The sequence below is a fragment of the Amaranthus tricolor genome, chromosome 17 (genome assembly GCF_026212465.1).
Source record: "Amaranthus tricolor cultivar Red isolate AtriRed21 chromosome 17, ASM2621246v1, whole genome shotgun sequence".
NCBI lineage: Eukaryota > Viridiplantae > Streptophyta > Magnoliopsida > Caryophyllales > Amaranthaceae > Amaranthus > Amaranthus tricolor.
Window position 1 is genome coordinate 18,570,415 of NC_080063.1, and position 16,490 is coordinate 18,586,904.

General features: G+C 35.4%; 1 protein-coding gene across 1 annotated transcript; it reads right to left on the reverse strand.

The window, feature by feature from the left end:
- Positions 1-788: 788 nt before the first annotated feature.
- On the reverse strand, positions 789-7,365 carry LOC130803601 (triosephosphate isomerase, cytosolic). The gene is made up of 9 exons (XM_057667781.1): positions 7,173-7,365; positions 5,975-6,050; positions 5,752-5,875; positions 4,522-4,606; positions 4,230-4,362; positions 3,347-3,441; positions 2,708-2,786; positions 1,140-1,222; positions 789-1,040 (listed from the first exon to the last, which is right to left on the reverse strand). The coding sequence occupies exons 1-9, from the start codon at positions 7,209-7,211 to the stop codon at positions 993-995; spliced, it is 762 nt and encodes a 253-aa protein (XP_057523764.1). The 5' UTR covers positions 7,212-7,365; the 3' UTR covers positions 789-992.
- Positions 7,366-16,490: the final 9,125 nt, after the last annotated feature.

The window sequence follows — 16,490 nt, forward strand, 5'->3', positions numbered from 1 at the left end:
TAATCAGACTCATAGTCTAATATTTCGCACAAAATCAAGATCTTGGAGAAAAGATAGCAGATAAATCTTATCTTCTCTAGCATAGGAACCCGCAAATTACAATGCAAGCTAAATTTAGAGTCATTTTGAACACAAAATAAACAAATAAATAATCGAGTAACATAAGATGTAATAAACAAATTAGATTTGTAGTTAGGACAAAAGGTGGGTGGTGAAAAAGAACTATCAAAAGTCTAAGATGTGAATATGTTAGTCTCAAAATACTCCTATTTATGTAAGATCTTGTTAAACTTATTTATAGGTGAGTTTTTTACTATACTTTTTATCATGTGTATCTAAAAATATTGAGACATAATTTTTTTAAAGAAAAAAGTGTGCAAAAAGTAAATGAAAAAAACAAATATGAATATGAAGATGAAACAAGTCTTGGGAGTTATAACCACAAGTCAAAAGATATAGTTTAATAATGATACTTCATCTCAGTTGTTATCCATTGCTTTGTGCACAATGAAGTGTAGTTTAACATTAGCTATTTAGCTTTTAGTTATATGTACAAGTCGTCGTTGAATAGAGGCATTTGATAAAACTAAAAGTGGTAAACTATTGAATAGAAAAAAATAGGTTAAAAATGCAAAAACCAATCAAAAAAACTCTAAAAAATTATTTGCTAAATATAACCATGATAATTTGGTATGTTAAAATAAGAATTTTTGGCTACATATGTAGCAAAATGGGAAGAAGATCAAAGATGGAGGACATACAATAATGGCACAACATAAAATCGGAGAGAAAAAACTGAAAATCCTTTCAGATGAGAAAACTCGATAAATGTTGTACAACAAATACATAATTTAATCATAAACTCCGATTATTTTCACTACATCTACATGATAGCCAAAAACTATTAGTTAGAGAAGATACAAAGTTTAGGAATCTAGCTTATTCTCTCATATGTGGTTTGCAGCGAGTGTCTTCATACAGTGTTCCAAAGTTTAGGCGCTCTTGACAGTCGCAGAGTTGATGATGTCGATGAATTCCGGCTAGATCAATAAAAGGGATTGTTAAGATTCTGAAAATATCAACACGAAAATTTCTGGGAAGCAGAGTTTTGGCAAGGAGAGGCTGAAGGGATAACGTACCTTAAGAGAGGCTCCACCAACTAAAAAGCCATCAACATCAGGCTTAGCAGCCAGGTCCTTACAGTTTGCACCATTAACAGAACCTGCAGTAACAGCCACCATAGTCAATGAAGAGAAGTCAATTCAAGAATTGCTAGGCTATTATTATAAAGAAGGAAGCAAATTCAGAAGACGACTCTGCCTAAGACAAGAGAAATCAAAAAATCTTTCTAAAGACTGCTTCCTTGAAAATGTGCTTGCAAAAGATAAGGATGAGTTTCTTTCCGAAAATGACACCCTTGAGCTTTCATGAATAAACATTGTCAGCTCGTCTAGATTCAAAGAAAAGAGAGAAACTATAACAGGAATATTTCCCCGAAAATGGAAATATAGTAACTATCTCCGGCTAACATACATCTTCTCAATCTCTGTCTCCCATCCATGACTCTAGTTTTTAGCTACGAAATTATTGTCCAGTTTCCCTGCCATCCACCACAGTTGAGATTTTTTTCAATCAAATCTCCTCCATCCACCTTCTCAACTTTGAGATGAGAAACGATCTGAATGAATGGTGAGATGTGTGTAGAAGGAAAAATTAATCTTTAATTTCATTTCAACCATGACTCTGGGGATATCATCCCCTTTCCTCTCTTTAGTTTTTACCATAATACACCCAGTGATCCTGAAAGTTTCATCAGTGAGACTTTCTAGCAAAGGACCTGATCCCCTGGGCTTATTAATAGGTCTGATGTAAACTGAAATTAACTTAAGATAACTTATTGAGTAGTGAAGATGTGATATTATTAGTGATCAGGAGAATCATAGCTTGGCCTAATGGTTGAAGGTTTGCCCTTTCACCCTATGACACGGGTTCAATTTTCACCACCAGGAAGGATTAATTTCCCCTCCCTTTCCCTCTAAGGGATTCTCTAGCCTTACCCCCAAGTCAAAAATAATATAGATCAGCAATATTTTTTGAAATTTGATTGAACTTAATAGAACTGAACTGAATAGAACGCATTATAACTAAACCGAACTTATTAGAGCTGATAATAAGTGAAAGGATAGGTACTAATGATTTGATCCTCACAAGACAGGCATGGGGTAGGCATAGCCAAAAGGAAACAAAGTTTTAATGTTCGATCTTCAATGGGCATCATGAGGTAGGCAATTAGCTTGAAACTTTTAGCATGGAAATACCTGTACTACATGATTCTGGGCAAAACATAAGCAAGTGGGAGAGCAAGAATCAACATAGCACATCTCAGAGACAAGGCCATGAGCAAACAACAACAGGGAGCATATAAAGGCTGACTGAGACCACAGGGAGGTAGTAAGGAAGACGATGGAGTATATTAATTCTTTTGAGGGTTCTAGCAACCATAATGTAGCAAAAAAAAAAAATTACAGACATTCAGCAAGTCAGCACAAATAGAACTTAGAATTTTATTTTTATTATAGTTATTTATAATATAGCAACGGAAAGGATCCAGAAGCGTATCTAGCAGTATGTCAGATATTCAAATGGAATTAACATCACATGACAAGAGAGTACTTCAGAGATACATAGGAAGCTATAAAACAAGTACCTCCATATATAATTCTTGTGCTGGAAGCAACTGCAGGACTGACGTTAGCCTCAAGCCATTTTCTCAATTCAAAATGTACCTGCATAAGAAACAAAATGCACAAAAGATATAATTCAAATTAATTTAAATAACCTTAAGTAACGACATTGGCAATAAGATGGCTTGTTTCTTCGAAAACATAGGTAGTATTTCATAAATAGATTGAGAACCTGAACCGAAACCAACTAATTTCAAGTACGAATGTGCAAGAATAACATTAGCCCACTCATTATCTTGCACAATAAGTTGCTTGCCAGTTTCATGTCACTTCTCCAATTTTGATCAAATCATTACAGGAAGGATGCACTTTGAAAGCAAACAAATTCTTGCATGTTTTAATTTTCAAACCAAAACAAGCATAACATCAAACAGAGTCTTGGTGAATATAGAATGCAACAATACAACACCGAGTATTAAACCATCTTAGATGCATACCAACTTATTACAATAATAATGAACATATTAGGACAATAAAATTGAAGATCTATTTTCGGAAAATTGTTACACATTCACCAATATATATTAAAAAGGAACTAGCAGTCTAACAATGCAGCATGAAACAAACATCTACATGAAAGCCCAACTAAAAAAGAACTATACCTCCTGAGCCTGCTCCGGAGTTGCAACTTTTCCGGTTCCAATAGCCCAAACTGGCTCATAAGCAATAACAACATTTGTCCAGTCACTTACTCGGTCTGCAGAAAAAAATAGGCATACCGGTTTAGCTATTAAAAAGAGCATGAAGTAAAATAGACGACTACAAGACTGTACACTACTACCCAAGCATGCTCAAAATGTAAAACTCCGCAATCAAGAGAAATATTAATAAAGGTATATGGTGTGATACAACTTCCTTTTTCAAAAAACACTCATCTTTTCTAGAGTAGGTCATGTACGACTTAGATTAAACTAAAAAAAATATGTAACAACCTTAGACTTAGAGAGCAGAAATTAGAAAGTGTGAGTTAGCAAAGTGGAGAGTGAGGAGAATAAGCTAGTGAAAAAGCAATGAGGAGTGGTGCGCAATATTTTATTGTGCACTAAGTCTATATTAGACTTATTCCCTTTTCTAAACCAAGGGCTAACAAGAGTCAAAAAGCATATAGGATGCCTAAACCAAGTACTATTGAAACAGACTATGCATGGCTATCCTCCTTTTACCAACACCCATATTTTTTTCACAGAAATGTGCTTATTGTAGGCAGAATGTGCATCAGAATTCAAGAATCAAGAAACAACCTGGCTAAACTATGTTCAGTGATTAACTCCAAATATTCATAGATATTTGCTATGAACAGAGCTAATTAGCTTAAAAATATGAGTTCTAAAGCATCATTTTTTTATATATATTTTTTGTGTATATATATCATTTGGCCTTAATAACTGGACGAGGCATATGCTTCAAGCTCAATAAACGTTTTGAATTTAAATAATACTTGCACAGCATATACAATAATATACCAATGAGTATACTGTACACTACCTGCGATTGCTTTTGTTTGTGCAGCAACAACATCCATTGTAGAGCCAGCTTCCCGTTGTTCAAGGGTCTCTCCGACACAAGCAATGACCTTTATACCTTTAGACAGAGCATATGCAACCTTGTCCCCTACAAACTTCAGTAAACCAATGCAGAGAACACGAGAAGTCGAGAAATGATAAGTATTAAAGAAAAAGTTCCAGACACTCTACTACTTTTGTAGTGGTCAAAAGAAAAAGGTGTGCATAGGGACTTCCAGAATGATTAAAACTCGAACAAAATTGCAAAACCCTACCTCATTAGACTCATTCAACAAAGCTCTCCTTTCAGAGTGACCTAGAATGACCCATGGAATGTCCAAGTCAGCAAGCATTTCCACGCTGCATGCATAAAAATTTTAAAACAATATAAATATATTAGTACGAATCTGAATATCTTAAACAACAGGTAGCAACTCTAAAAACCCAACAGGCCTTAGCATTGAGTTTGTGAAGTCACAAAATTTCATTATTCCAATGCCATCCTAACTCCTACGTAGGCTAACACCTTGGAGTGTTGGATATAAGCAACCTTATCATTGCAAAAACAAATAAGTTGTTTCTAATTGAAACTTGGTAGCAAACATCATGTGCCTCTTCACATAGGAAAGAAGTGCACATAATTTAACAATTCATTTAATTGTAGTCCATTACAATTTACAACCAGAAACTAAAACACTAAATATTTGGTTGGCTCCGTCACAAAGGAAAAATGAAGTGTGAAGTCTTAAGAAATAATATGACGAGTCCAAACAATCACATGCTCACAGCAATGAAGTCCTTCAAAAAAGCTTTTCTAATAAATTATCTTTCAAGCGGGTTTACTTCATCTATATTCCTTACTAGTTATCAGTTGCTCAATGGACAAATACCATCAATCGTTGAGATAGGAAATCCTTATTTCTTAACTTCATATACAGAACCTCTCAAAGGTAACCGTTTCACATAAACAAATGCACAATCACAGTGCCGTAATATTGCTGCTTTATCCATTTCATTACCAACAATTTCCAATATTGAATTTCACTCATCATTTACTTTGAATTAACCGATAAGTTGTGACCATTTGCTTCATTTAAAGTCAAAAAAGCTGAAAAGTTCACAAACGATTACGAAAGAAACTGGCAGGGGTCTAGTCTGCCTAATAAAGCCATTTTCACTGATGGTTCATTGGCAGAATCCACCAGCTCCAAAAAGCTCAAGTGCTCAACATATAAATCATGCAATCCAATTATCATAGCTAATCAAAGCAAGCCAGTAAAGGGGTAACAAATCTAATTCATACAAATGTATAGTCGAAAGTTCGTTCTGATTAAAGAATCATAATACTGAATGGTTTCTACTCTATAGGACTAGCCACATATCATCAAGAAACATACAAGATGAATTATTTTAATGAGAAAGAGTGCAAACAAGAGAACCTGAGGATCACAAAGTCAACAAAAAGCAACCAAGAAAATGAAAAAAGAAAAGGAAAATTCTCGCACCTAACTTCACCGGTGTATGCACCACCTTTCTTAACCCAACAATTCTGGGCAGAAACTTGGAATTCAGGCCTCAATGAGCTTTTCACGATGGGAAGGAAAACATACGGAGGGCTGACCACAACCTCTGAAACACCACATTGAAAGTACAAATCTGCTTTAAGTTCACCATCACCCTTAAATCCAAAGAAAAAAGCTTTAAACTACTTTTACGATACACACTCACCCACAACATCGGTTGATGGAACTGATCCGGCATTCAGAGTTTCTACTATCTTCTTGACCTCACCTGTAGTGCCATTCTAAAATAACATAGAAAGAGATAATGTCAGCAGAAATTTCAATCCATCATTAATGTGAAGAAACTTTTCCCTGATCAAAAATCTACTAAAAATGACACTATTCCTTAGGCTTATTAATGGATTTTTGAAATGCATCGAGATAAATTATGAGAACAACCTTATTTCATTCACCTCCTGATTCCCATTCTTATAAAAAATAACACATCAGTCGCTTAGAGAAGACAAAATGACCCATGATCAATATTTTATTTAATAAAAAAAATTCATTATTTTAAAGTTAAACATACACATAAGTATATAACAATAGATTGTACCAAAATGCTGCAAAATATTGATATTTACTTCCTCCACTAAATTATCATTTCCCAAAATTTACTGGCTCCATGCCTCCATCCCATACCCTCCAATGCACACGCTTGACCATAAATATCTTTGATCACAAATAAGTAGAAGTTACAAGAAGCTCATTTCAAAAAAAAAAAAAAGTTACAAGAAGCTGATAATTTGAATCTACACAGTAAAATGAATGTTAGCTCAACCATAGTTTAAAAACAAGGTCAATTGTATCAAATAAATATTACTTGCATCGCAGAAGCCTAAAAATATGCCGGTTCCAGTGATTACTGATATCTTATGGTCTCAGTCGAAACTTGGCAAGAAGATAGCCGCATCAAAACACATTTTTGCACTATGGACTCTACTTTTATTTCCTTATGTATAGTGCAACTTATACAGTTAGATCTTTTTAGTTTTATCATAGTTTTAATACATAAGACCACGGTACTAACTGATTTTATATTACAATTAGATCAACTACAGACAACTTCGGTTACTAATCGGTCTTTATTGCAAGTAAAACTTCTAAAAACGTAGATTTGATCCACATATCCATTCTATCCTCCTTGCTAACAAAACCTCTACTTCTTGATAAAAAAAATCCACAAAAGCTACAAATCTAATCAAACTAATTATAAAAACAATCTACCTCGACAGTTTCACCTAAAATCACAATTTTACAATAACAATAAACAAAACCTTCCGATCAAAAGTTTAAATTCAATACAAAAATAACAGACTGATATTAAAACTCGAAATCAAAATGGAAGAGATGGAGAAACTAACGCATTTCCAGTTGCCTCCGACGAAGAATTTTCGGCCCATTGTACTAAAGAATCTGACGGAAAGTTTTCCTTCAGCGAGATTTGTTTTTCGTAGTTAGGTTGTGAGACTTCTGTGAGCGCGATTAGTTTTTAAAGTGAGTGGTTGGTTTGTTTAAGAAAAGGGCAATAATACTGTGAGGGGTAAAGCATCTGATGGCATCTGCTTCATAAATAAAACTAGATGGTCAAATATTATTCTACAGTCTACACCATTTGTCTTTTTTTAGTAATTGTTTTTTTATTTTCGTTAATCCATCCTTTAGTGTTTTTTTTTTTGAAATAGAATCTTTAAATTTTACCCCTAAATTTTAATTAAGGATTCTTATAATTTAATCATGATTCGATTTTAAATAATTTTTTAATAAATATAATTGAAGTTGTGATTTTAACTTTGCATTATGATTAGTCATAAAATAAATGGAAAATACAAAGAAACATAAACTTTTGTTGGATTTAATAATTATTTTCGCCTTATTTTTTCTATATAAGTAAAATTTTCAATAACTATCATAACTGTTAATTTTATCAAATATTATTAATTTATTCAGTTAATTGGACAACTAATTTTTTAATAGCTATAATTATATATATGTAGTTATCAACAGCTACAACTATTTAAACGGCTACAAATTATAGCTAATTAAAGATTATGTTGGGCCAAATAGACCGCCCCCAAGCGGGTTGAGCTTTTGAATATTCGCAGATTCGTGATAACATGGTCTGCGTGAGTGCTGAGTGCTGACTGCAGCATTTTGTCATAAAGGTGAGTGTTAAAACGTTGTGCTCCTTGCTGAACATAGATGGACATGGTCTTTCCAAGGTATCAATGGGGCAATAAGCCTCTATTTTTTATTACATTATGAATAGTCAACAAAAAAAATTAAAACAATAATTGTATTCAAGAAATTGTAACATCTATCAATGGCACAAGCATTTAAGAAGATGATAAAAGTTATTAAATTGTGCGAGTGTCGGGTACAACTAAAAATATACAAATTAAATTATTATGAAAAATAGTTTTTTTAAGAGATACTTTATATATATTTGCTAAATAACTTAATTAATACAATTAAAAGAGGAAATAACAACATGGGTTTTATGTTTTAAAGTCGTCTTTCTGCGAAACGATCTCTCACAAAAATAGCTATAAAAAATAAGAGAAAATAAGATAAGATACATAAATAAAAATTAAAGAAAGTTGTAGAGTTACTCAAGATGGAAAACAATGTCAAGTTAAGTGAACATAAAATAGAAAATATAGCAATTTCATTGGGACAAAAAAAGTAACATTAACAATGTATTTGACTACTTAATGTGAGTAACATTAATATGACTAGTTTAATTGATAAACGAAATGTAACACCCCTGAATTTCAGACCCTTCAAGAGTGTCACTTGTAGAAATAAATAATTATTTAAATAGGAAAAAGAAAGAGATGACGTTTGAAAACTTCCAAACAAAATCCTACGGAAATTTCGGCAGCATCTACCTTGAAATTTGACGCGCCAAAGATTTAGACAAACAAAAAAAAAATCATCATAATGAAGAGGCATCAATGACCTCGTAACAGAATCGCGGCGGAAAGGTCATCGCCAAAACCTCTGTCGACATGCTAAGCATGGATCGTGGTTCCCATGTAAACACTTGGGTTTTCCAAGCAAAAAGATAATCCACTGTACAAGCCATTCAAGATACTATAACAAAATATAAAACGATATAAAACTTTGCAGCGGAACGAATTACATCAAAAGGAGGACTCATGCCTCAACCAAAACATACACACTTTCAATTCGAAATCACATATCGCGTCAAAATGGTTCGACAGGACACGCGTTAAGGTTCTCACTCGATCCCCCCCATATGCAATGCAAGGAAACTCCAAAACCTGCAAGACCTATCTACGACGCCCCTGCTGCTCGACGTAAAGTCATAGACCAAACGTGTCATAGCAGGGCCATCAGAGACAAGCCGTCAACAAGGAAACAAGCAGTACACGTCAGTATCTAGCAACAAGATATATATATATATATATATATATATATATGCAACCAACAATCAATTCAACAAACGAGGGAAGAAGGACACTCCAATGTATAAAAATCTACTCCAACCATTCCTCACTTCTGTGCACTTCTCAATGCCTTCACCATTTTCTATTTCTTCCTTAATTCCACGTATCTTCTTTTGTGACTAGAGGCCACCATATTGGGGTTTGCAAGACCCACATGGCAACACCTCAGCCAAGGACGGTGACGGCCATGCCGGTGCCCAATGGCAAAGTATGATCATACCCCCGTACAGCGACCATATATAGATGATCCATGCCTCCGGGAACTAAACCAACTGGGGTACCAATCCAGTGGAGTCACAGTAACATCCAACTTAATATCTCATCAATAAGGGACTCATTCCCATTCCATCTCATATAATCCAACATTCTACTCTTGCGATATCAGAACTCAATCTCTACCATCTTTACAACTGATTTTCACTTGTAACACAAACTTAACAGTATTTAAATAGCAATTCATATTCAACCTAGCTCGTATAATATCATCACGCAAGGAAAATATATTGAAGATGCATGCAAGAATCAGTTACTGCGTGTACTTACCTGCACTGCAAGATGACAAGCCACAAAAATCGCTTCGAAGGGGTTCTTACGCCCCTCTTATGAACCGGGCACCTATACACGTTTAAAGTAAGACTAATAAGCCTACTTCATATCATTTACGAAGCACCGACTCCATACAAGCTACGCTATTAGCCAATTAAGTTTCGATTCAAGCTAATACGCATTCTACGCATACTCATGCAATAAATTCAACCCATGTTCATACATGAACTACGCCATCAATTCCAATCAAACCATAACATTAGATTCTAGTCAGGTTTATATCAAGATATGTTCAAGAACACGTAATACATGACGTTACACTTAATAACAATCATATCACCTATGATAGTAGGGGTTTATTATTTTTTTTTTTCCAAGGTTTTTTTTTTTTTTTTTTTTTTTTTAGAGTGAAACGATTAAGAATAAATTAGATTTGTAGCTTGGCGAATCAATAACGATTCGTATAATTTGGGTCAAAGTCACCCAACTTAGCAACACAATTGAACATATCAGTATAGCAACCGAGCTCAAAACTAACCACCTCATCAACGGCTATAACCACGATAATACTTTCATTAATGACAATCGCTACCTTAATCCGTCTCAGTAATTATTATTATCGTTTACTCTACAACAATGGATATTAGCAATACTAGTCACCATTCATCCAAAGTGTCACATACACAAGCTTATACAAGATTTCCAACACAAAACATCATCCAAGCCACAAAAATAGTATATACTACTTTTAATTCATCCACCCCTAACTTATTCAAGTTCAATTCACATTTTCAAATGCTTACCCACTTTAAATCCTATTAAGATATAACTTAATCCAAGCTAAGATTCATGAATTTACCCAAATTACTACCTTTAAATTCATCATAACATAAACCCTAATTTATCTAATTTCAAATCACCATAATAATCAAACCCATAGCAAAAATCAAGATATTCATACTCCAATTTAACAAATATGAACTCTAAATAATAAGAAATCAAATATCAACACATACAAACTTAATTTGGGTAAGAGATTGCTCACAAGAGGAACTAGAAATGGGTGAGGGTGTTGGTGGTTTTGGAGGACACCACACGACTGGCCTTGGCTGCTGGTGGCGGCAGCCTTCACGGCAGAAAGGGGAGGAGCAAGCGGCGGTCGGGCTACTGTGCAGCAGCTGCTTGGGGGTGAGACGCGGCCTCTGCTGCTGGTGGCTGCTGCTTGCGTGGGGAGAGGAGAAGCCGGCTGCTGCTGCCGGTTTGGAGGAAGAAGAGGTGGCGGCTGGCGGCAGGTCTGGCTGGCGGCTGGAAGGAGAGGAGAAGGGAGAAGGGAGAAGGGAAAGGAAGGAGGAGTGACGGCTTTTCCTCAAAGATTAGGGTTTTGTGGGTTTTAACCTTTTTTTTTTTTTTTTTTTTTTTTTTTTTTTTTTAAAATTATTATTATCATGCTTATTTTATTTATTTTTATCTCGGTTCATTTTGTTGCGAGATCCAACTAAGAGACTCACTTTCGCGGCCTCACACATTTTAATAAAATAATCATTTCGATTCGAGCCTCTTTATTTAAGAAATCGTAACTATATTTTTGATATATATATATATATATATATATATAAATTTACATTTAACTTCATGTATGCAAGGAATTTACTAAAACTAATTTCAGAAATAATTAAATATAATCGTAAAATCTTTAAAAACCATTAAAATATTAAATTATTACGTCATTAAAATCTCGGGGTGTTACAGACTACCCCCCTTAAAAGGAGTTTCGTCCTCGAAACTAACGCAACCAAAGTACTAATTGTGGAAATTTATCTAATAACCCAAGAAGGTGTATTAACGATTTTAAACCTAAGGAATTAACTCAAGGATCGTGACCTTATTGACACTATTATACTCACTCTTATCCAAATATTCATGCATATTTTATTCCGAGCATTCATAGTCATCTAAATTAACTCAACACCCAAACAAGGCATGTAAATGTCACACAATTTACTTAACATAATCAATCGAAAGCATGTAGAAATCATACAATTGATTCGACACGATCAAACAAAAGCATGCAATTTTCTAATAGGTCGGTATCATAGAGGAGGAAATGCATGCAAACGCGCGAAGTTCTATCACATTCTACCCCCCCTTAAAGACTTAGTTACGGCCCCGTAACTTACTAACCTCAAGAAAAAGGTGTGGGTATTTCTCACGCATGGAATCCTCAGTTTCCCACGTTGCCTCCTGTGTGCGCTGGTTAGCCCATAGAACTTTCACCATCTTTATATCTTTTCTCCTCGTACTACGCACCTTAGAATCTAAGATCTTGATAGGCTTCTCTTCATAAGATAGATTCTCATCCAGGTCTAAGGGTTCGGGATCTAGCACATGAGATTTATCGGGAACATATCTCTTCAACTGCGAAACGTGAAACACATCATGGACCTTACCCAACTCATTGGGTAATGCTAGTCTGTAAGCGACCTTTCCTACCTTCTCTGTGATCTCATAAGGTCCTATAAACTTTGGGCTCAACTTCCCCCTCTTGCCAAACCTCATGACTCCCTTCATCGGTGAAACTCTCAATAGCACATAATCCCCTACGGCGAACTCATCAGGTCTCCTCTTAAGATCTGCGTAGGACTTTTGTCGATCCTGGGCCGCCTTAAGTCTTTCTCGAATCATTTTTACCTGATCAGTCATCTCTTCTAACATAGCCGGTCCTAGAGTGACAGATTCACTGAAATCGTCCCAACATACAGGATTACGACAACGACGACCGTACAAAGCTTCAAAAGGTGCCATCTGGATGCTTGCCTGGTAACTATTGTTGTATGAAAATTCCACCATGTCCAGACACTCATCCCAAGATCCTTGCCTATCCAAGGCTACAGCTCTCAACATATCTTCAAGAGTCCGATTAGTGCGCTCGGTTTGTCCATCAGTGGCAGGGTGAAAGGATGTGCTTCTTAGAAGTTCTGTTCCCAGAGCTGCTTGAAAAGCCTCCCAAAATTTTGACACATACCTAGTATCACGGTCAGAAACTATAGATCTAGGGACACCATGGTATCGCACCACATTTTTAAGGTAAGCTCGAGCCAACTGATCCATACTCCATTGATTATTCATCGGAATGAATCTTGCACTCTTGGTGAGTCTATCAACGATCACCCATAACGTGTCATTTCCTGACCTAGTTCTCGGTAAACCCAAAACAAAGTCCATTGATATGTCATCCCATTTCCATACAGGAATATCCAAGGGTTGGAGTAAACCTGCAGGTCTCTTATGTTCACTTTTGACCTTTTGACATGTCAGACACCTGGAAACAAACTCAGCAATATCTCTTTTCATCCCAGACCACCAGAATATTTGCTTCAGATCTCGATACATTTTATCTCCCCCCGGATGGACGGAATACATCGAACTATGAGCCTCTGATAAGATTTTATCCTTGAGCTCTGCACAAGAAGAGGGTACACACCATCTACCCTTGTATCGAATGCTACCATCCTCGAATATTGTGAATCCTTCAGCTTTTCCTTCTTTAACCTGCTCTCTTGTTTTCCCCAATAAGGAGTCACTCACTTGATGTGTTAAAATTTCTTCAAAAATTGAGGGTCGAATTGATAAGGCTGTTAATCTGGACCTCAGCTCTCCGTGCTGCACAATCTCGAGGTTCAACTTTTCCATGTCTCTTTGCAACTCTCTAGGAATAGTCAAGGTAGCTACGGAATGATTGGTCTTTCTACTTAGAGCATCGGCTACCATGTTCGCCCTACCCTCATGGTAATTAAACTCCACGTCATAGTCGTTAATCAACTCTAGCCATCTACGCTGCCTCATGTTCAAATTTTGTTGCGTATACAAGTATCGCAAACTCTGATGATCAGTGTAGATCTTGCACTTCGCTCCATACAAGTAATGTCTCCAAATTTTCAAAGCAAAGACAATGGCTGCTAGCTCCAGGTCGTGAGTTGGGTAATTGACTTCATGTGGTTTTAGTTGTCTGGATGCATACGCGACCACTTTCCTATTTTGCATCAATACACATCCCAACCCATACTTGGATGTATGTGGTAATTGAAATTCAGGGGTGTTACACGAAATGCATACGTATATGAAATATTGTAATTTTAATATCACTTGATAAATAATAAGAAAATTTGCTAAAAATAATTTCAACAATCACTCATTAGCCAGATTTAATTCCAACTATTACTTATTTTTAAATAATTTGAATTTTCACCTGAATTTGTTCATGACACACCTACGACTTGGTAACCTATGATAGATGCACCTTTGCAAAACTAAAAAGGAAATTATATAAAAAAAATACCAAAACCCTTTCTTTCACTCATTCTTTTGCCCCAACCTAGCCACCACCACCCCAGCCCAACCACCTCCCCTATCTCTTATCCCTCCAGCCACACCACCACTGCAACCACCACCACTCTCATCCCTCACTGCCTATATCACTATCATCACTCAAAATCAGCCCAACCTCCAATCCCTTACTGAAATCAGCCTAACCCCTACCCTTGTCGCAGCCAAAAGAACACTCCACCCCCACTGGGATCAACCCCACCATCGCCACTACTACTCGAAATCAGCCCAATTCCCAACTCCCACTAAGATCAGCCAAACCCCCACCCTTTTTGCAGCCAAAAGAAGCCTCCACCCCCACTGAAATCAGCCTTACCATTGTTAAGCACCACTCAAAACCACCCCAACCCCAAACCCCCACTAAAATAAACTCAACCCCCACCCTTTTCGCAGCCAGAAGAACCCTCCATCCTCACTAGAATCAGCCCTACCATCGTTAAGAAACAATTGAAAGGGCGGGGGTTGGGCTGGATGGGAGTGGTGGTGGCTCTGGTGGTTGTGTGGCTGGAGGGAGAAGAGGTGGGGAAGGTGGTTAGGCCGGGGTGGTAGTGGCTGGGTTGGGGTGGAAGAATCGGTGAGGGAAATGGTTTTGAGATTTTGTTCTTTTATTTAATTTTACTTTTTATTTTGAGCAATGAGTGATAGTTGAATTAATTCTGGCCAATGAGTAATAGATGGAATTATTTTGAGCAAATTTTTCTAAAATTTTATTTGAATTAGAACAAATATTAACTTTTCTAAATAAGGTCCTAACATTAAATATCATTTACTCAGTCTATTGTATAATTTACAAAGTTATATATTTTTGCACCACTTATATTAGGATAGAACTCATACGAGTGAAGAGTAGTAGACAAAATCACAATGATCGAGAATATAAATGGGATCAAGCACTATAATTTAGTTATATCCTTTGACAAGAACCGGCTAACAAGTTAAATGTGTATGAAAGTTTTGGTAAGTTAATGGCAAGATATAATCAGAACCACATAATTCATAAATCAAAAAAGTATCATCTCTATTTCGGTTAAAAAATTGAAAACAATTAAATAAAGGGGTATCTTCGAGTGAATATGGTGGTCAAACGGTAATTGATCGGAAAACCATTGATTACCTGAAAATAAACACTAACAACCCTGGGTGAATTCCCGGGGCGGTGCCATCGACACCCAAGTTAGTTCCCACGTATAAGCTATATGATGTAGTGTAGTATTTTTAGAGAGATAATGTTTAGTTTTGGTTAATGAAAATATCTCCTCCTCCTTAACTTACCATAAGAATAGGTAATATTTAATGACGAAATCGCTATCATAAGAATAGAAGAAACAATTGTCGACAGGGAGTCAACACATTATTCTCTTTTGAGAAAGAAGGCTAGAAATTAAATATCAATAGCGGTCGTCTTGAACTTGATCCTGTAATTGTACTCGCAATCTTGTCTTTAATTTAAGCATATTTTATATATTGCAATTAATGTATGATTAGAAAAAATTTTGTAAAATAGGATCTTGTTTGAATCGTCTAATCAATAAATATGTGTTTTAATTTCACAATCTTTAATTCGATTCGACAGTCCAATCTAAATTTAATTTGAAATTATGAAGAGATACTCAAATCCAACTTGAATCAAATATGAACAATTTGATTTCAAGTATCGTGACTTATTTATCATTTTTCTTTGAATGATGTTTATCATATTATTTTTGCAATCATGTTTTGGATAATTTTTTCAAGATTCAAATTAAATTTAAACTCGACCTATAACATAATGAAGATCGAGGAATTGAATTGGCTACTAAGTCAAATAATAACATACTTTGAGAGAAAAATCATAGTGAACACAATATTTACTATAAGTACATATCGTATGAATGTCGGGTGAAAAAGTGATGCGTTTATGAGAAAATGATAGAAATACGTGTATGTCAAGAAATGATAAATTTTTTTAAATTAAATGTTAATGAAAATTTTTAAAAAAATATATAAATTATGGCCAAAAATAGAGATATACCAAAATTTGATAAATGGACTAAAATGGAAAAATGTAAAAAAACTTAAAACCGAGCATATATCAATATCAATTTCTTAAAATGGAGGGAATAAATCTCAAAAATAAAAAGAATGGAGTGAATAAATCAAGTTGGAAATTGAAGTTGCAATTCATTTGCAAGTTGCAAACTTAAGTGCACTACCCTTTCAGGCACATTTGCCAGTTGAGTAAGTAACGCTGACATTTTTCCTAACTACTAGTGACAACGACCTTATCAGTTAGGATTTAAG

Bases quoted from the DNA above. Each gene is read 5' to 3' on its own strand.
- LOC130803601 (XM_057667781.1), bottom strand. From the start codon at position 7,211: ATGGGCCGAAAATTCTTCGTCGGAGGCAACTGGAAATGC. The intron at 4,363-4,521 runs GTAGGGTTTTGC...GGTTTACTGAAG, and splicing joins TGTTGAATGAGTCTAATGAG to TTTGTAGGGGACAAGGTTGC. The intron at 2,787-3,346 runs GTATAGTTCTTT...TTTCTTATGCAG, and splicing joins CTCCGGAGCAGGCTCAGGAG to GTACATTTTGAATTGAGAAA.